The sequence below is a fragment of the Alligator mississippiensis genome, chromosome 5 (assembly GCF_030867095.1).
Source record: "Alligator mississippiensis isolate rAllMis1 chromosome 5, rAllMis1, whole genome shotgun sequence".
Lineage (NCBI taxonomy): Eukaryota > Metazoa > Chordata > Crocodylia > Alligatoridae > Alligator > Alligator mississippiensis.
Genome location: NC_081828.1, coordinates 181720557 through 181741963, shown reverse-complemented (window position 1 = coordinate 181741963; position 21407 = coordinate 181720557). Strand labels below are relative to the sequence as shown.

The 21407-nt window shown below is 42.4% G+C and overlaps 1 protein-coding gene across 3 annotated transcripts in view; it reads right to left on the bottom strand.

The window, feature by feature from the left end:
• The window catches only part of LOC102566452 (macrophage mannose receptor 1), a 119920-nt gene that overhangs the window by 89259 nt on the left and 9254 nt on the right, over positions 1-21407 (bottom strand). For all 3 annotated transcript variants that reach the window (XM_014601565.3, XM_014601563.3, XM_019497889.2), the window contains exons 2-6: positions 19548-19949; positions 18166-18339; positions 13265-13429; positions 10407-10520; positions 7021-7167 (exon numbers count right to left, since the gene is read on the bottom strand). In XM_014601565.3, the coding sequence (XP_014457051.1) occupies positions 7021-7167; positions 10407-10520; positions 13265-13429; positions 18166-18339; positions 19548-19949 (1002 nt within the window). The remainder of the gene's footprint in view (positions 1-7020; positions 7168-10406; positions 10521-13264; positions 13430-18165; positions 18340-19547; positions 19950-21407) is intronic.

The window sequence follows — 21407 nt, the reverse complement described above, 5'->3', positions numbered from 1 at the left end:
GTTGCATAGAATTTATCATTTTCATACATTTTAGCAAAAAAAAAGTTCTGTAGACTGAAACAAGAGCAGCAGACTTTTATAAATTCGAAGAAGACATCACCAGAGTTCCAAGATTTTATAATGTATATTGCTCGGTAGGAGAGGGGATGTGTTGAGCAGAAGAGTCAAGAGGTCATACTCTGAAAATAACTCATTGGGCACTGACAGCTAAAACCAATTAATCCCAGGTTGTAACTACTAATCCAGTTTCAGGTATGATGGCTTAGACAAGGAATAAACCTGCCTTGAACAAGGAACTAGATTAAATGGCCTCCTGAAGTCTCTTCCACCCCTACGTTTCTGTGAATCTATAAGGCACAATGCTGATTACCATACAATTTAAAAAATACACATTTATAGCTAGCTAATAAACATAGCCTGCAACTTTGTTGTAGGTCACTGAACATTTATCAGTGTATTTCTGCATACATCGGATTCCAATTTTGGAAAATCTATAAAACTCATCTAACATCTCTTTCTGCATAACAGACAGACACTTAGCTGTGATGGTTTAGTCAGGAATGATCCTGCCTTAAGTGGGGGGCTGGACTATATGACTTTGAAATCCTTTCCAACCTACTTTCCTATCATCCTATAGTCTTTGTTTTGCCAAATATTGAAAATGACTGCCAGCAGGTAAGTCTTGGATCCACATACAATCAAAGACCTCATTAAACCTGAGGAGTGTGCCAAATACCATTTTTCAGACACAACAGAAGGAGGCTGGGAATTTACAGCTCAAGGCACTACAGCTGTCACACTGCTAGTTAAGCTCAACCTGAAGGTAATCCTAAACCCTGTACCTACTGACCATCTACACTAAAAATCCCTGAACTTGTAGCAAAAAGCTGAGTTTTTCTTTTTTTCAACATTTTGAAATGCATTCCTGCCCTTCCCCAACTATCTCTGACTTTTTCTCTCCCTCTCTATTCCCTATAGAGAAGTATGAGTAAACTAAGACATGGGATAAGCTTTAGCAATTTTATAGCAAGTGTTTTTTTCCCTTCTTTCTCCTTCTTTGATCCACTGTTTTATATTGTATAATTATTATGTTTATATTGATTTTACTGTGGAATTACTGTTTTACTGATTTTTACTGGTTTTTTTTTTCTATTTATACTATATGATTTAGGTCTAATGTATAAATTAGCATAAGTAATGTCAGGCTATGTCAAGTTTCCATTTTGTATGTCAAGCCTCCATCTTGTGTCCTCTGCCCAGGAGTAACCTATGACTCAGTCTCATGAAAATTGGTTCCTGAATGAATGGGTATGAATGAGGGTGCTTGAGATACAATGGTAGCAGGCCTCTACTGAATAATCAACTCAACAACTGGAACATCATCTCAATGACCCAACCATCATCCTGCATTGACCCTCCCTTGCTCAAGATTTGGAAGACAAAGACCGCTGCAGAAACCTGCAGAAACCCACCATTTACAGACACCTGAAACTGCAGTGCTAGCCTGGAGTGCATATGCTCAGTACACCAGGGGCTGATCCTTGCCTGGGCATGCCCCTGCCACTAGAGTCATAGAAGGTCTTCCCCTATAAAAGTGGGCAGTGAAGACAGACCCAGTGGGACGCCCTCTCCAATATGGACTAGCAGCATGCCATACCACCTATTCACCCAGAGGCCTTGCCAGCAATAGCCTCTGGACAACACCTTGCTGGAGAAGACCCCAACTGGCCAACAAGGATCAACTCACAGCCCAGGATAGGTAGCTATCACCCACCTCCCTTTCCCAAGCAAAGGACCTGGACTGTGTCCCTACACACCTTGACTTCAGTTCCTCCACCAAGCCTTTTTCTCTCCTGCTACCATTGTATGTGTGTACATGTGAGTGCTTGTGCATGCGTGTCTGTAGGAACCAATAACTTTGTGGGGCTTTGTAGTGTGTTGTCTGTTTAATAAACCTGTTGTTTTGAAACCCCGAATTGGGTTTTTGTCTTATTGACCTCCTGACCCTCCTTCCTTGATTCCCCAACTATCTCCCAGCTTTCTGCCTCTGTTTCCTGGCCCAATCTCCCAAGTTTCTGCCTCTTTCTTCCTTGCCACCACTTATCTGCCCCCTCTGATCTCCCAGCTTTCTGCCTTTCAGTTTCCAACCCCCTGCCCTGATCTCCCAGCTTTCTGCCTCAGTTTGCAGCCCCCTCTCCCAGGTTTCTGCCTCTCTGTTTCCTGGCTATCTCCTCCTTGCCACCAGGCTTTTTCCCTTGCTTCTACCCCGGCACCAGGTGACCCCAAGTAACCCAGGGGCACATTAACCCTAAGTAACCGCAAGCCCCAGTGACCTCAAATAACCCTGGGGCCAAATGACCTTAAATAACCCCAGCTTCCCCTCCAATCTGCTGGTTCTAATCCTGGCCCCGACAGGTTTCACTCCTGGCACTTTCACTCTCTTATTTTTCCTTCTCTCATCTTAACCCCTATCCATCTCCCTCCTTCCCCTCCTTCTGGAAATCTTTGACCCTTGATTCCCCCTCCCATAGTCACCAAGCAACCTAAGTACCCCAAGCACATACATACACACCATATCACCCAAGTCAGGAACTCACGTGTGTGTATGTGTAGGTGTCTGGTATGTGTGTGAACTGGTAAATATATCATCGTGTGCGTGATATACGAATTAGTAATCCATTTATGTGTATTGAGTGTGTGGGTATTGACAACTGATTTTTGTCTAATTTTTGGTGTGTATAGTGTGTATGTGCTTGAACTGGTGATAGGTGTACATGTGCTTAGACTGGCAATCTTGGATGTTGTAGGTGCCTGGGGTGTGTGTATGCACCCAATTGATTTTTGTGTGTGTATATATGTGCAATTGGGTCACACCCTCCCGTCTAACAGCACAATTTTGAGATCCTGAGAGTTGGCCTGACCCCACAGGACAACAAACTCAATCCCTGGCACCAGTCCAGCCCTCCTCCTAGTCTACACTTATATTCAGTACATTTGGAATTCACCCAGGCTTGAATGATCGTTAACAGTGGAAATCGACCAGCAACGATCCCACTGCTTCCTGATGCTCTTTCACCTTCGTTTCTCTTTTTTGCCCTGTTGTGCTTTACTAATTATATGGAGTAAGGACAGAAAGTATCTGCAGACCAATTATTAGAATTTCCCATACTAATATAGACAACTCTGCAAGGTGCTGAACTTTTGCTTTACTACATGAGCCAAAAAGCCAAACAAGACTAATTAAGATGTGCACAAGCGAGACAAGTCAGCATGTAGAAGTCCTAGTCCCAGATGGCATATTCTACAATTGACTATGAGAGATGATATAGTTAAAGGCAGAAAGAACAAGGTAGAAAAACAAATGACACACATTTTAAATCTTACTGTGAATCCTAACATGTATGGCAGTATAGAACAGGTACAGAAATGTTGACTGATGCTGAACAGTAGGGAGTAAGTGACCAATATGTGACTTGCTAAAAAAGGATAACAACTAAGATAGTTGTATATTTGGAATTAACAGGCTTCTAGTGTTAGAAGGCAAAACCTTAAGCTGAAACATGTTTAAGCCCTTTGTGACACTATACTTTTGTGTAGATAGATAGATAGATAGATAGATAGATAGATAGATAGATAGATAGATAGATAGATAGATAGGTAGGTCACTCACTACTGTTCAGCATCAGTCAACATTTCTGTACTTGTTCTATATTGCCATACACTTTAGCATTCACATTAAGATTTAAAATGTTTGTCATTTGTTTTTCTACCTTGTTGTTTCTGCCTTTAACTAGATCTCTCTCTACACACACACACACACACACACACACACACACACACACACACACAGAGCTGTTTATGCACACAAATGTATAGTGTTACAAAACGGCTTCAAAACATTTTTAAGGTTTTGCCTCTTAACACTAGAAGTCTGTTAATTCCAAATGTACAAATACGTATCTATATAAAGAATATATTTTTTTTAAATTATATACGTTTTACAATCTTACATGTAATGTATATCTAGAATTCTAGGGCCCCCTTGTGGAAAAGTAGGGATAAGTATAACTACTGAGTTCATAAATATCCCCTCTACAAAAAGCAAAGAGCTTTGTGTGTACAACAAACAGTTTGACCCCTTGTTAATTGTAGTCTTTTGCATTTCATTTTGTTGTGGACTATAATGTATTGTGCATGCCACTACCCCATACCCCTCATATATAACTTTGTGGCACTCAACTCAAAAGCTTCAGGGTTAACTTTAATGGGATTTCCCATGTGTTTAACATTATGTACTTGCATGTGTATTAGAATCAAGTGGATTTTTTATCTTTTTTGGTCTCAAGAAGCCTGAAGCTACAAGGCATGAAGTGCCACCAACTTCCTTTTTACAGGAATGGGAGTTAGGGCATTTAACACCTTGCAGGATTATATCCTATTGTAACAGTGAGCCTCCCTGTTCCTTTAAGAGAGCATCAGGGGAGGGAGGGGTGCAGCTCTGCAAGCTGGGCAGGGCAGCTGCAGGTTGCCAGGGCAACAAGGCAATGAGGCTAATCAGCAGGCACCTACAGGCAGCCCAGGCTGTCTCTCCCTGGCAGCCACAGGCTGAAGACCTCAGGGCAGCAGGTTCCTTAATGGACTGTGCAACCTATCTTATCATCAGGGATGATCTTGCCTGTGCAACCCCAGTGAGGCTTGGGGAGCCTGGGGAGCACACAAGGCTAGCCCAGGGCTGGAAGGCATGCTGGCACTAGAAGGGAGGGAAGGTTTGCCCTCTTTAAGGGAGAGAGGGCTGCTTCCCCATTTTATGTTATGTTATAGCTCAGGGGCTTATGTTTATGTTGTATTTACACTGGTGGTTTGGGCTGGCACTGTAGGGGAGGCATATGGAGGTCCCATTAGTACCCATGGGGCACATGGTCACCTTGAGCTCTGCCAAAGGCAGGCTAAAGGCTGGAGTGACTATTGAGCCTGGAGTGGGCATAGAGTGAGGCCAGAAACCCAGACAGAGGACAGGGGCCTAGTGCCCAAGAAGGCCAAACCAGAGCTGGTGCCTTGAAGATAGATCTGATACAATGGGCTCAGGCTAGAAGGCCTAGCTGAGGGGAAAGGGATGGTGGTCAAGCAGCCCAAAGCCCAACAGGAGCTTGACATTGCAATAACACCCGCAAGGCTTGAAGCATGGTGTAGGGAAGGACTGGAGCCATGCAATTAGCCCCTAAGACTTGAGGTGCTCTGCAGCAGCACACTTGTAGAGTGAGGCCCAGCAAGGGGGCTGGAGTCTAGTGAGGACCAATAGGGTGCCAGGGTAACCTAGTGGGGGGGTTCAGTCGAACTGGGCCCGCACTAAGGCCAGGAGGCAGACTCCCTTCTTAGACCGATAAGAAACAGCAAGGTGTGGTGGGTGAGAAAGAAGGGAGGACACACTATGAGAAGAGTGAAGGACAGTCACAGTGCCACCAGGGGATGTCATAGTGTGGCAAAGAGGGGGTTGTTTCCCACTTACCACAGAGCTAGTTTCCCACCTGTCTCACCCACCACGCCTTGTTGGTAATTAATTAAGTTGTTAATTAAGGTGGAAGGCTGGCCATTGTACACCCCGATATTTGGGGGGGGTATCTGTTCCACTCCTACACTGTGGCCCAAGCCTTGCAGATGGCATCTCAGGCAGTTAGCGCAACCATTGCCTTCGCCCATTAGCTGTGGACCCCAACCCTGGGGACCTTCAGCTTCCATAAGCCCTAGCCCTGTCTCAAGCCCAGCTGGGACCCCAAGCTCCTTAGCTCTTTGTGGGCATCCCTCACAGTGGGCCCCTGGCCCTTTTGACTCTTTGGTCCTGGCCCCAGCACTGACCAGTCAAGTACCTCAGCGGGGTTTTCACCTCCTGCCTGCACTTACGGATCGGGGCCCCCCCATTCCTGGCTCAGGTACACCTGGAAGTGTGCCTGGCCCTGTGGGGTCACTCTCCCAGCAGGCTCAGGCGCCTCCAGAAGCTTACCTGGCCTACCCTGCTCAGATGGAATATAGCCCACCTGAAGGTGAGGGCTGAGGTTATTCACCTTTCACTGGGGTGGTAACTGGCCTGGCATTTCCTGGGGGCTCCCGCACCACTGAGAGCCCCACCAGGCCACCCACTCTTGGCAGGGTGCAGTTTTAGGTCATGCCTAGGACCAGGAGCCTCCTGGCCATCCCCTACAGCTTCTGCCCTTACCTCCAGGATGTTCCAAGCAACCTTGCAGCCAAGCGATGTTACTGCCTGGCCTGCCAGCAGTAAATTGCCCTGTTTATAGCAGCAGCCATGGATCTAAAATGCTGCCACAATTAAGCACCTGCTGGTCGCTTGGCTTGGCCCTTCACGTGGCAGGCACCTACAGCCATCCCTGGGACCCCAACATGCTACACCTATTCTTATTATGACTAACTCTCAGTGAACATTTTAGAAATCGCTTAATTATGCAGAACTCTGTCAAGAGCATATTGTAAATGTCATTACATTTACTTTGCAATTCCTTCATACTTAAGAAATGTTGTCTCTTTTCTTTCAGTCCTCCAAACTACCGCTGTCCTAAGAAGGGTACAGTAAGCCTAGTGTATAAGAAATGAAGTGGCCACTGCTCCTGACTATAAATATAGATGTGATAAGAGACTGTACTTCATAGACAATTTATGATAAATCATATGAGAGGCTAGATGCAATATGTTTTCTTTTTCTTCAGTAACTAAATCTGAATGTCTCTTAGCCATGTCATTCCCCAAGACACAATGGAGACCTTGTGCCTGCTTTTGGAAGGACACTTTATACAAGTCCTGGGATCTAATCAAGGAGAAGGCAAGCTAAAGGGGACAGGATGGGCCAAAACTGGGAAGGAACAACCATTGTTCCTCTTTCTTTTTGGGATTCCTTTGAAACCAATGGCTGCAAAGCATTGATAATGCTTTTAGCCTTTGTTCATCTGTGTAGGGCATATATGATATAGAAAGTAAATCAATAACCTCTACTTATTTTATTGATCAACGTACCTGAAGGAATAATGAAAGACTCTAAAGTGGCATTTCCTCTTTTACAAATGTAGCCAAGTTTCTGATTACACTCTTGGTTTTCCCATTTTGCACCTTTTGCTGGATTTAATGCTGCACAGATTTTTCCCGGCTCTGGAGAAGGGCTTCCTTGGAGAAATAGATTACAAAACCAAAGATTTTACATGCTGGTATATGACCATGTAACCAAAGAAAAGATCTTAGCAACCCTTAAGTAGGCTATCTTATCAGGGACCCTGGTTTTCTCCGATCTAAAAAAATCCCCAATTTTCAGGTTAAAAAACCCCCCCAAAAATCTACATTTTTTCCATAATTAAATTTAAACACTGCTAATACATACATACATACATACATACATATATAAATAATTGGGGTGTTTCATTTTGATCATGGAAAAATGTGGATTTTGGGTTACTTTTTTTAACCTGAAAGTTGGGGATTTTTTTAAATCAGAAAAACCCAAGATCTCATTCTTTCTTATCGTTTCATTACTGCAGGCCCCTTCTACACATGCAGGTAAAGGCATGATCAGTTCTAATGTACAATCCACACAATCATGCCTCCTGCCATGCCACACAGGCATGTTAGGAGGCATGATTGTGGGATCATGCATTAGACCTCATCGCACCTTGTACTGTCAGTACAGTATTTGCCTACACTGGCAAATATGATGGGACTCTCAGCCCCAGTAGCACCCTACACACAGTCAGAGCTGAGAGTTTGGCATCTGATAGGACTGTCAGCCCCAGGTGCACCCCACATATAGCCAGGGCTGAGAGCCCCACAGCTAATGGGAGTCCTGAGCGGTCAGCTGACAAGACTCTCTGACCTGGCAGCTATGCCAGGAATGCTGCATTCCTGCAGCTGGGAGATCACAGCAGCTGTGGTCTCCCAGCCGTGAGGGGGACAGGCTGTATGTGCAAACTAAAGTTGGACAGAAACCAGCTATAAAGTTATCACACATTTTCCAACAATAACTTAATAGCTGGTTGGCCCTTTTAAAGGAGCCATAGCTAATTTGCACATGTAGCCATTCTAAAATAACCATGAAATTAACCAGGCAATTGTGCAATAGATGTAACATGTAGAGGGGGCCGTGTTGTTTATGAAGAATTATCCTCAAAGCTCAGGCCGAAAAAAAATGATGCAACTCCCCTAATTACTCATGCATGATGTAAAATTTATCATCTGTGTTAATTAGCAGTGAGATTTTTAACTATGTTATCATTTAAATAATTGCTAGTATTTATCATTAAACAATTCTTCAACATTATTGGGCAATTCATACCTCTCAATAGTTGGTCTTTGAAGCCCAACATTTTATATAGTTCATATTTTGAAAAAATGTTTAGAGGGTTCCCCCCCCACACACACACACACATACCACATCTCCTAAAAGGAGATCACATGGAATCTGGGGCACATGATTCAGAAAAGTATAGGTTCAGGGATCTGGCCAGATCTAATACTTGATTATCATTTCAATTACCTACTGTCATTTGAACAACCTTTACTTAGCTGCAAGAACTGAGAATAATTTCAGATTTCCTATTAATTAGCCCAAGAATGAAAACAAGATTTATGTTAGAATATTTGATGCTAGAACTAGCAAGGAATTTTCAGCAGGAAAAATACAAACTATATTAGACCAGGAGCAAAATATTAGGTGAAATCACTAAAATAATTTAGAGGGTTTCTTTCTAGATCCACTATAATATGGTTAGATTATTGCATTTTTCATTTAATTCTTTGAACAAATATACTATATGTACAGGAGAAGGCGTGTTTAACTTTATCCTGGCCATTAAGTTATTCTAATAAAAGACATCATCCCCCAAAAATCCTTGCTTCTCACATAATTCCTGGACCATTACAGCTACAATCTCACCCTGACATTAACAAGAAATAAGATTTGGGGAAATTTAGAAGATACACGAACACAAGGTACCACCCTGACCTACCTTCTACATGAATACAACAGAAAAAAAATCTATGCTTTTTAAATATTTTCTCAGGTTCTCCTGAATAATATCTATTTTGTGTTATAAATTGAATCCAGAATTCTGTTCTTGATGCAGCAGATCTCATTGCCAGTAGTTATGATCATAGTCGGTTTCTTTTAAAAATTATAGAAGTTCTGTGCAGGTAAGAGAGCACAATACCAAGACTGAAATCCACTATGAGGATTTATAAGCAAAATTTTGCCTGAGATGGATTACCACTTATACCTGGGGTGGACAAAATACAGCCCACAGGCCAGATCCAGTCCACCAAGTGATTCTGTCCAGCCCATGGCAGGTCCCTAGGATCCACCCAGCACAGGTGTGGGAGGGAGGCCAGGCTGAGGTGCATGCGGCCGGTCTCTCTGCTTCCGGGTGCAGAGGTGCCACCTGGTGCAAAGCACAGCCTGTCCTAACCCCTGCCCCCCGTGTGGCTCTCAGGCACACCAGAAGCTGTAATCCGTGAGGCCGGGCAGCATAGCAGCAGGACAAGGGCAGAGGCAGAGATGGTATGGTGGTTGGATTTGGCTTCACAACAGCCCCTGTGGCAGCAGTGGCTTCTCCCAGCAGCTACTACCAATACCTCTGCTGCCACTGCCAGATCCAGCCCTGCTGCCCAGGCACCCCACACCCACCACCAAGGGCACCAAACAGAGCAAGCAGGTGGGGTCTCCATGAAGACTGGCCCAGAAACCCCATAGGCAGGGCACACTTGGCAGATGGCCAAGTGTGCCCTGCTGAAAAGGGCCAGGGCCAGCTGAGAAGAGGTGTCTGGGAGCAGGATGGGTGGGTGTTGCCACAGCTGGGATCACTGAATAGTGACAGTGTGGAGCCCAGGCTCAGGCCTGCAGCAGAGCCATAATCCACTCCCTGCAGGTCCCTGTGACAGGTGCCAGTTCCAACCCGGCACCCATCACAAAGACAGGCGGAGAGCAGATTGCGGCTCTGTTCCAGGCCCCAGCCCTGTACTATCACCACCTCATGATCCCAGCCCAGCTTCTGCCTTGACCCACCCACCCATCTTGTTCCCAGATGCTGCTCCCTGCCCACCTGCATCCCCACACCATCTACCTGGCTGAGCATGCCCTGCCCATGGGGAACCCGATCCGGTCTCCATAGAAACCCGGCCTGCTTGCTCCATCCTGCACCCCTGGTGGTGGGTGCAGAGCAGACGGGCCCAGGGCCAGATAGGATCAATTACCATCTCCTTGATTCTCCCCTCCACCTCTGCCTGGTTGGGTAAACAGCTGTGACAGGGAGCCAAAGCTGGGTCATAAGCACTTCCTGCCCCCAGCCCTCAACAGCTCACCAAAACTCTGTAACTGGCCCTCCAGCACAAATAATTGCCCGCTCCTGATTTATACCTACCTGGGACCCAGTTTAAGTATCTGAAAGGACTGCCCCCACTCCATTGCCATCCATTGTTGAAATTCAAACTATTAAGACCAAACCAGAGTGCAGCACTCAATCTTCCAGTTAATCCTAAATAACAAAGGAAAAAATAATAGCATAAAATGTTAGTATTAGAGGTGCAAAGCAATAGTAAACCCTATCCCAGCCTATGGAGTAATAATAACTATAAAGAGGATTTCTTGCAGCTCACATTATCTATAGTTTAAGGACTGAGCTCCATCTATTTCCTGTTCTCATTTCACATTCTGCACAAAACCACATTATTCAGAATAATATAGATCAGATATATTTCATTTCAAATTATTTAGCACTAAAGGAAAGGTAAGCATAAGTAGTGGGGGTGTTTAAATGTTCATCTTGGTTTTAGAGGCATTAATGATTCTACCAGTGTTCCTCGTTTTAATTGTAGGTAATTTCACAAGAATCAATAATGCCTGTAAACTGAATGAAAGTTAAATGTCTACCCAATAAAACTACGCTCATGAATATGAAAATAAATACTGTATTCTTAAAGCTATAATGCAAGATCCATGTTAATGAAACATTAGAAATGTAAAAGTTAAGGTTCCAACTGTAAGAGTTAACTTATCTGCTCATGGAATTTCACTGAATTTAGTAACAAACTAAATATTTAAATTAAATTTTTACTATTTTAAAATTGTCTTAATATGCACAACTAGTCTTCATAGTCTAGCAAGCTCCATTGTAAATCGTTCCATCCTGTTTTGTCTTATTTTTTTATTTTTATCATCTCTGGTACTTTCCTCTGTTTCAGCTACTTTTAATTCTTCACTCATTTTCCTGTTACTGAAGAAGTCTTTACTAAAACCAATTGTCAAATTATGGGTCCAAAAATAGTTATAAGTAAATTCACACAGAACCCTATTAAATTCACTAGAACTATTCACATATATTGGGACAGGCTATTACTCAGTAATTTACCTCCTGCTTCCCTTTAAGACTTTGGAAGATGAGTTACCTGAATACTGATTTTCAAATTTTAACACACCAGAAACAAATCATTGTACTAGTATATGTCATTTATTTCTGTTGTATTAATGTAGTGGTACTCACAGGCCAGATGAATGGGGAAGCCAGTTCACCGGCTGGATCAGGACCCATACCACCTCTCCTCCCTCCCTCTCCCCCCACCCCAGGGACCAGAATCAGGCCCCCAGACCCCATGATGCCTCTGCCCAGCCCCCATCTGCAAGTGTCAGGCCCCAGGGCCCTACACTACCCACGCCAAGCCAGATCAGGCTTTGAAGGCCCCATGTTGCCCCCACCTGACCCATATATCACCTTGTTTGCCCAATTTACCTTTGAAGATAATATTTCCAAAATGTAAACATTTGATAGAGTATAATACAAGAGTATTCAAATCCTAGTCTTGAAAAACAGTGTTTGAATTTACAAGCATAGGGCTGAAATTTGGCAATGTTAAATGAGTCAAGAATGTAACAGCACAGGAAACCTGGGAGAGCCCTGCCTAAACTGGGATTTCTGGGTAAAGAAAAGTTGTTTTTCATATGCAGTTGGACCATGATTACCAGCAAAGTATCTTGGTGTTCAAATAAGAAGTATGCTTCTCAGTTTTCTTATACTATTCCTAACTACATTCCTAGACTGCTCTTCTGAACTTTAATTATAGTGATAATTTCACATTAAATTCAGACCTTCAGTAAATAGCTTTCTGAGTTTGCTGGGATTTTTAATTTGAAAATAATAGTTAATGTAAAGCAGACTATACAAACTATTAAATACACTTAATAAACAAATGTATATTAATATTTTACTAAAATCAGACATACTGCACAGTACCACATGCTAAAGCAAGATTTACTGCACAGGAAATTGTCATCCAACTAGAGCAGGGGTGGACAAAATCAGGTGTGCAGTGGAACCAGGGCAACATAGTGGCTGGACTCAGCTTTCTGACAGCCCCCACATCAGTCGCTCAATCTGCCCAGTTGCTGCTGCCAGTTTCTCTGCTGCCACTGGTGGACCTGGCCTGCTGCCCAGGCACCCCACCCTGTCAACCCCTGTGCCCACCACCATCTCCATGGAGATTGGCCCATGCAGGCAGGGTGTGCTCAGCTGGGTAGTTGGGATGGGGCCACAACCAGGTGGGTGGGGAGCAGCATCCAGGAATATAACAGGTAGGAGAGGGCTGGGGCCAGGATCATGGGGTGGTGACAGCACAAGGCTGTGGCTAGGGGCAAGGCCACGATCTGTTCCCCACACGCCCATGCCTGTAGAACCAGCATCCATTACAGGGACATATGGGGAGCAGATTGCAGCTCTGCCCCAAGCCTCAGGCCTGTACTGTCACCGCCCCACAATCCTGGCTGCACCTGCCCACCTTGCTCCCAGACCTTGCTCCCTGCCCACCCACAGCCCCATCTCATCTGCTTAGTCAAGCGTGCCTTGCCCACCACAGTCCCAGGCCAGCCTCTTGGAGACCCTGCCCACTCTATTCAGTATCCCCAGCAGTGGGCATGAGGCGGATGGGCCTGGGGCCAGATAGACCAATTGCAACCCAACCTCTCCCACCATGCCAGGCCAGGTCAGCACCCCATCCCCCCAGTGCCTGTAACAGCTCGCCAAAACTCCTTAAGCAGCCCTCCATCTCAAATAATTTTCCACCCCCAAACTACAGTAATACATTCAAAATATGTTCACAATAACTGAATCAAGTTATTGTGAGGATTAAATTAAACCATGTAAAGTAGCTAAAGATGTAGTATTCTATTCAAATGTTATCACTCTAATGAGGTACATAACAATATATAGAATGCATTTCATTACTTTACCTGCCAGGTACGTTTGTTCATGCAACTCTGTGATACTTAATAACTCTGCATTCTGTTGATGACAGCTTTTTCTTGCCTGGTGCCATGTTAGTGCTGACTGGGAGTTTATCTGGTAATGGGCTCCTGTCAAAAGATCCATATTCCACAATGTATCACTGCCACTAACTGTAAGAAGAAATTTGATACAATATTAATGGAGTTGGTTCACTTTTCTTAAAGTGAACTGGTAGTAAAAAACACCCCAAAAACTAGCTGTACCCTATGGTAAAAAATCTCATGCTAATTATGGCATTATAAAGACATGAAACTCGTATGACAAAAATCAGCATAAATTAGAGGTCAGTCTTTGTTCTTTGGCCATAGGAAAGAAGCTGAAATTTCTGCAGCCTAAATTAGAGGGTTTTGAGATGCAAACTATGCAAATTTTTGACAGAAGGTGGACTTTTCCATTTCCTATTCTCAGAGACCTTACAAAACTGCAGTGTTTAAATAAGAGGAAAGCATTACAATAAACAATACTCAAAACAAAAGATAGTATATGTTAAGTGTCAGTAGGTCAGTAACCAGTTCCACCTTTTCCTGTATTGGACCTGATAGCCTACAGTCAATATGAAATCTTTACTGATTACCCTTGCACAACAGGAATGAAAGTCTGATGTAATATATGCTACGCTGGAAAAATTATTGGAGCAAAATACCATGTCCATGTCCAAACATATTATGAATACAGGAAGATGTAATTTATTTGGTATATTGTCTTCTATATAAAAACACTGTCAATTTGTAAAAGGTTAGGCATGCAGTAAAATGGAAATAATTGATTGTATTTGAAATATTCGCTCTAACAAAAATAAATCCTGACCTGTTCAGGCAGACTAAAACTCTTACAATTCTGCTTCACTAGCAGCCATTTTTCTGCAATAAAATTATTATAGGTAGATAGGAAAACAAATCTATTTGATACTCAAAAAACTTAAATTTATGTTTAGAGCTACTAGTATATAACTAGGGGTGGGCAAATAAGGCACCAGCCTACGGCACCAATTTAGAGGGGGCACAAGACTGGCAACCGTAACCAGGGCCGTCCCTGAGGGGGTCAAATCGGAGTGACCACCCCAGGCCCCGTGGTTTGGGGGCCCCACGGAGCCGGGCAGAGCAGTGCCGGTGCAGAGCTGGGCAAAGCAGTGGCTCTGCATCCAGCTGCTTGTTCTCCCCCCTGCCCCACTCCCTCCCAATGGCAGTGGCAACTTCTTCAGGTCTGGGACCGTGGGATCAGAGCAGAGAAAGGGCCCCACATGGGCTGATTTGCCCTGGGCCCTGCACCCTGCTTGAGTCACCTCTGACCACAACCACAGACAATGACCAGGCACAAAAAATGCTTGTAATGCTTCTGTTCAGAGCCTTCCAGCAGCAATTTTCATGAAGAGTTAAGGAGTACACAACAGTTTCAACTTTAAACTCTCCAAAAATCAGTCTTAGGAGAGCTCAGATCACTGTTCTGGCCAGTCTTCACAAGACTGAGTCTGAGATATGTCTCTACCACAAGCTTACTGTGCCAAAGAGCCATGTGCTTAGCCACAGCTGTGCTGCTTCATGTAAGCAATATTCCCAACCAGAAGTAGCATAGCCATGTTCACATGGTGCTGCAGGAGGGCTAATTAAGAGCCGTGACTTATTAGCTCTCCTCTACGCTAATCAACCGAGCACCAAACAGACAAATTCTGGTTGAGGAATTAGCCATGTTCATGAGGGGCTTGTCATGTTTGTCACTGCCTGGCATAGGAAGTTTGTAGCAAAGAGGTCTCTCCAGTTAGGCTACTTTAGATTAGGCAGAAGGCAGGGCAGATTTTCACCTTATAGACTAACTAAGATTTAAGGTGCACAGCTACCCTGCTCTCTGCCTGATTTCAGACTAACACAATTAACTACCTCTCTCTACTTCAGATTACTCAGAGTATCAGACCTTCAGGAAAAATGGACAAGTTACATTTTCTAAGGATAATTGAGTTGAAAGCCCAACCTAAATCAGCTCCAAATGCATGAACAGCACATTTTTCTTCTGCTGCACATATGACAAAAAAAAAAAATTCACTGTACATAAACAGCATTCAATTTTCAAATGTTTCTAAGTCACTAAAAAGTAGCTATTTTCATTACAAAACCAGGCAGCACTACTCTGAAAGCCCCAGAGATCGTTTATGAGCAAGTCACAAGGTTACTTCATCCTTATCCCAAACATTCCTCAGACTTAAAGCAAAACAAGATGCTTAAAAGACTTGGTATAGGATCCATGTATGGAAAATTTCATTTCTAAAAGCAAATATTGCAGGGAGGGCAAATATTTGTTATTACTGTTCTGATGGAAATTTGGAAAACTGAAAATCAGAATAAGCTCTTCCTTCCTATTTTATGAAAGAGTTTTAGTGGTCTAGAAACTTTTACTCCATGACTGCAAGTTGAAATCCAGCCTATTATTAGTCCTGGCTCTGCTCGGGTCTAGATTGCCCATCAGGTTAGCCAGGTTAAGGTACACTACTTTCTGTAGCCAGTGGCATAGAACAAAACAATGCATCTAATATCTTGTCCAATGTCTTTGACTCCCCAGTCTGATTAACCTGGGGGTGATTTTTGGCAGAAAGTTCATATGCTTACATCTGGACTCTCAAAGGGACACCTTAACCACTCTGCCACTGCCATTCCCATTACGGCTGTAGAAGTAAAAAATGTAGTGGCTATTCTGAGACCTGTGTGAGGAAATGAATTGCCTCAGTCTAGTTTCCAGTGTAGAAATATTACTATTCTGCAAACTACCCCTATAGCTGTCACTTGTTAGCATGCTTAGTGGAGACCGCAAAGGTAAGAACGTCAGTAGATTGTGACTGAATATAAAATACTGTCAGATTTACAAATCTGATTTACATCTATCTAGCTCCCACACCCTGAAGTAAATAAGCTATTTTTAATGCACAGGATCCAGACATGTAACGAAATGCTATCTCCTTTCTACCAGGGGACCCAAACTAACATTCACAACTGCAAATGGGGTCATGGCAGTTACAAGTAGAGTCAGAAGTCCCACTAGACTAATTCCTCTGAACTCAGAAAAGCCCTCTATGCTCATAATTAAGTGGGGACTTAGTATCTCAGCTACCAGTGTGCCTACAATTGCCCTGTAAGTGAAAACTAAACCAGGCAATTCAGTCCAGTTTCATTCATCCCTCCATAGGGTAAGAGCAGGACATTGGAACAGTTACCATGGAGAAGCAGCAGCATTATAAGCTCTTCACACCCAGCAAACTATAGGCACACACATATAGGGTTGCAGAAAATTATTGATCTGTAAATTGAAAACATGGGAATCACTGGTCTAAAGTGTCTGAAAACTTCCTTTTCCAGCTCACCTTCTAACTTTCTTCCCTGAAACAGCTTCTTTCCACTCCCCAAGGAATTCAGTCCTAGATACACTTGTGGAGTCCTATGCCTATTTATAAATATTAGGCTAATTAAATGAAGAAAGAGAAACAATACCAAGTGACTTAGGAGACCTATTACACAGCATAAGTACTGAATCATGAATAAACTTCCAGTGAGCAATCTAAAAAAGGTTTCAGAAAGAATAGCAAGTATGGCAGAAGACCAACTTGGCTCAGGAGGAAACTCTTCAGTGAGGTAAAACATTAAAAGGAAGCTTACAGGAACACCTAGGGAGGAGTATAAAAAATATTGCTTGGGCATGCAGGGATGACATCAAGAAGGCCAAAGCACAAAGCGAGTGGCATTTAACTTGTGGTTAATCCCTCAAATCTCTCACGTGGTTATAAACCATTCCAAAGAATTTGGACCTTCTGGGAAAGCTCTTAGAAATAAATACAGTGAAACCATTAGAGTTTTATTGAGCCATAACAAGATGAAATGGAAATTATGATTCATAGATTTCTAGAGTACAGTTATCTACAATTTGCTACAAGTTATGATGGATGATTAGTATCTAAGTATTAAGCTTTAGACAATGCTTTAAAAAGCTCTTGGGAAAGTTATCACTTTTTTATTAATTTCTACAGGCCATTTACACAAGAGGCAGAAATTTACAATAAAAAGGGAGGGATTGTGAAGGAGGTGTGTACTGCTCCCTACTTAGCTGGAGTAGCAAAATCCAGCAAGTAACATTGTCTTCTAAAGGAAGAAGCAGGGGCAAAGTATCCTGGGATGCTGGGGAAAGCCAACAGGTGATTCAAAGGATAAGACTACATTAGGTAAGACTATTTTATTACTATTAATACTGGATCAGTAGTTATTTGGAAACTAGACTTTTAAAGGAAAAGGAATCTCAAAAATTAATATATTTTTGCATCATAAGTTTGCTTACAAGTCAATGGGCTATAAAAGGGGAAAAGGTACTAGCCTTTTACTTAATAATCACATTTTATTTGATGTAGTTTCATACTAAATTTTTTGCTCAGTTGGTTCTTACTTATGTAAGAATGATATTTCATTTAATATTCATTGATCATGGTGATCCACTGCTGAAATCTAGCTTTGCAATTCTGAATTATTTGTGAAAGTTCACTTACATATTAACTATTTAAAATCATAATTAAAGCTTAAATGACACTTTCTTGTAAGTTCCTGTTTTCAACATTTTTTTAAAAGCAGCTACCAATTAGCTTGAGATAAAATATTTATTCTGATCTTAAGTTTGAAGAAACTTTTGTTTGCCATTTTTAAAGCACAGCTGTTCATATACATACAATTATGTTTTTCTGATTTTAAAAATATATTATTTCTACATCAATGTAAAGACATTCCATTTTTTCATTGTACAGTAAGTAATAAGATTATGTAACATTTCCTTATTCATAATCTGCTAAATAATATGCTTCATTACAAAGTAAAAAACTTACATTTCAGTGGACAAAATCCATACATTTTGTCTACATCAAAGTCTGACGTTGTTCCACACCAGAGCCAGCCATCTGATCTTCCCACATCTGTACACTCAGCGTACCATTGGTTATTGAACTTGAAAGGGAATACACAGGGTGCTCCATTGGCATTGCCCAGTAGTGAAAAGAGATCTAAAGAGATACAATCATGCAGAATGAGACATTATAGTTATGTATATTGTCTACTATCCTTATCATAATATGGGGGAGACAGCATCATATCTTAGCATGAAAAATAAGAGCAAATACTTCATAGGGTTTGCACATTATCAACAGTTAGGAATATCAGTGATCATTGTACTTCCATAACACAACATAAATGTTTTGTTTTCTTTCTACTAATCCAATCAATTATTGACAATATTAGGTAGAGAAGAGATGTGCAACTGTAAACTGGAAGGATATTCACAAAATGGTGACCCAAATGCTGTTGTTCTTAGATTTTTGTCTAATCAGCAATTCAAGATTGGACTTATTAAAAAGAAATAATTTACACAAAGATTAATACAGTGGGATATACAGTGTGTAAATACAGGAAGAAATTGTCTCTCAAGAAAATTCTCTCCCAGAGCTCCACAATGATACAAGAAGTAAGTGTACAATAATGGTGCACTTACTTCTGTCCCCTTATTGTTCCCCTTCTGCCCTGCTTAGTTTCAAGCATTTTGCTTGCAGGGGACTTTTACGCCTCCACTGACCTGACCTAGGGTCCACTTCCATGACCAGCCCTTGTACAGAACTTCTCATGTATGCCCTCTCTGTGTCTCTGTAAGGTCTAATCACAGACTCCCTCCTAATAATTTATGCATTAAAAAATCACTTAGGGTATATAACTTCATTTAAACTAGTTAAAGTTTGACTTGTTTTCTTACATGACCAGTCATCTCTGAGCCCTATTAGAAATTAGTGTTCAAAGTACAAGAGAACACTAAATTAGCAGTTGTATAATCTTCATAATGAACACATAATAATCACATATAAACATGTAATTCTCTCTTAGCTCCAAAAGAAGACAGACATAAATAACAGATTGTGTGCATTCTCAGTGTTTCCATACATGCAGCTACACAGCACAAATAACAGTAACATTCATTAGGTACTATATTTATATAATTATTCATTTACCCGCTGTAATTAGAATTGCCTTTTCAAATTAATTACTTGCAATGTCATTTCACTAATAAGGACTGATCCTTTAATAAATCCACCCTCAAAATTCCTGCTGACTTCTGCCCATTGGATTTCTACAAGTTTAAGGACATTGCCAGGTATCAAAATGCTTCAAGTACACAAAGCAATTAGTTCAAAATAAAAAGAAATGAATATGTGAAGAACTTTACCTTCATAGCCCCGAGAACACAAATCATCTGTGGTTCCATAAATCTTCCACCTACTCCACAGACCTGATCCCTTGTAAAGCATAATATTCTTTTCCTGTTTGTTGCCATAGTTGAAAAATAAATCTTCTCCTTGGATTGCGAAAAGGGTCTCATTTCTGCATTCCCATTTCTGAAGTTCACTTGTCTTGTCACAAGGATACAGAGTGATTCGAACCCAGTCTTTCTTTGAAGGTACGCCCAAGCATAATTTCAATGTCATGCTCATAAGATGGTAATCAGAAACCCACCTGAATTTTTGGGACTCATTCTCCTGATTGCAAGGGGCGGTTATCACTGAGCTAGAACTTTGAGCTAATACACAACGCTTGTGATCCTCATTATATATTAAAAACGTACTTGTATCTGTAAAACAAAATTATTAAAATTGTTATGTTTGGAAGGGTTGAGGTTGAATTAATTTGGTGATTTACTGAAACAAGCCTAGGTCTTTTGACAGCTAACCATTCAGCAAAAGTAGTTTTGAGCTCCACCACACTGCACTTTGAGTAGTTACTGCAAACTGTTTAAAGGCTACTAAATCTATTTGGGTCTGTTTAAGACATTTTACATAAGTGTATAAGTTTCCATAGAAAATATACAAATCAATGGAGAATCAAAATATGCTCTCTCTGGGCTTCACTAGGCAACTGGAGATAGAATCATAGAAAATTAGGGTTGGAAGGGAACTCAGGAGGTAATTTAGTCCAACCCCCTGCTCACAGCAGGACCATCCCCAACAAGATCATCCCAGCCAAAGCTTTGTCTAGCCAGATCTTGAAAACCGCCAAGGATGGAGCTTCCACCACCTCTCTGAGTAACCTGTTCCAGTATTTTACTACCTTCCTAGTGACAAAATTGTTCCTAATATCTAACCAAAACTTCCCTTGCTGCAACTTGAGAACATTGCTCCTTGTTTTGTCATTTGCCACCACTGAGAACAGTCTGGCTCCATCCTCTTTCAAACCTCCCTTCAGGTAATTGAAGGCCGCTATTAAATCTCTCAGCCTTCTTTTCTCTAGACCAGTGGTCTCCAACCTTTTGAAGTAGGAGATCACTTCTGGTATTTAAAAGCAACCCAAGATCTTCCATGTGCCTCCACCATCCCCTCCCCCCACCCCCAACCCAGCAGGGGAGGGAACAAGGGGCAGATCAAGGCAGAGGGAGAAAAATTATTTGGGTGCACACCTCCCCAGCAGGTAAATCTCACCTGACCCGGACCCCATTCAACTTACCCTGGCTCCTGCCTCTGTGGCACTGTCCCTCATTGCAGGGGCCTTGATCTAGCCCCCATCCCCTCCCTCCCCCATGGACTGACCTGCTGGGCTGGGGCATGTACTCCAGATGTCTCCTCACCATTGCTGAATAGAGGGGAAAAAAATCACTTCCCTTGACCTGCTGGCAACACTCTCACCAATGCAGGCCAGCGTGCCATTTGCCTACTTGGCAACAAGGGCACACTATGGCTCATATTCAGCTTATTATTCACTGTAACTTCTAGGTCCTTTTCTGCAGAACTGTTGCCCAGACAGTCAGCCCCCAGCCTGTACCGGTACATGAGATTCTTCCGTCCTAAGTGCCAGACTTTGCACTTGTACTTGTTGAACCCCATGAGACTCCTTTTGGCCCAATCCTCCAAACTGTCTAGGTCTCTCTGAATCCTAGCCCTGCCCTCCAACATATCTACTACTCCCCCCAGTTTGGTGTCACCTGCAAACTTGCTGAGGGTGAACTCTATGCCATCTTCTAGGTTGTTGATGAAGATATTGAACAAAACTAGCCCCCAGGACCTATCTCTGTGGCACTCCACTTGATACCAGCTGC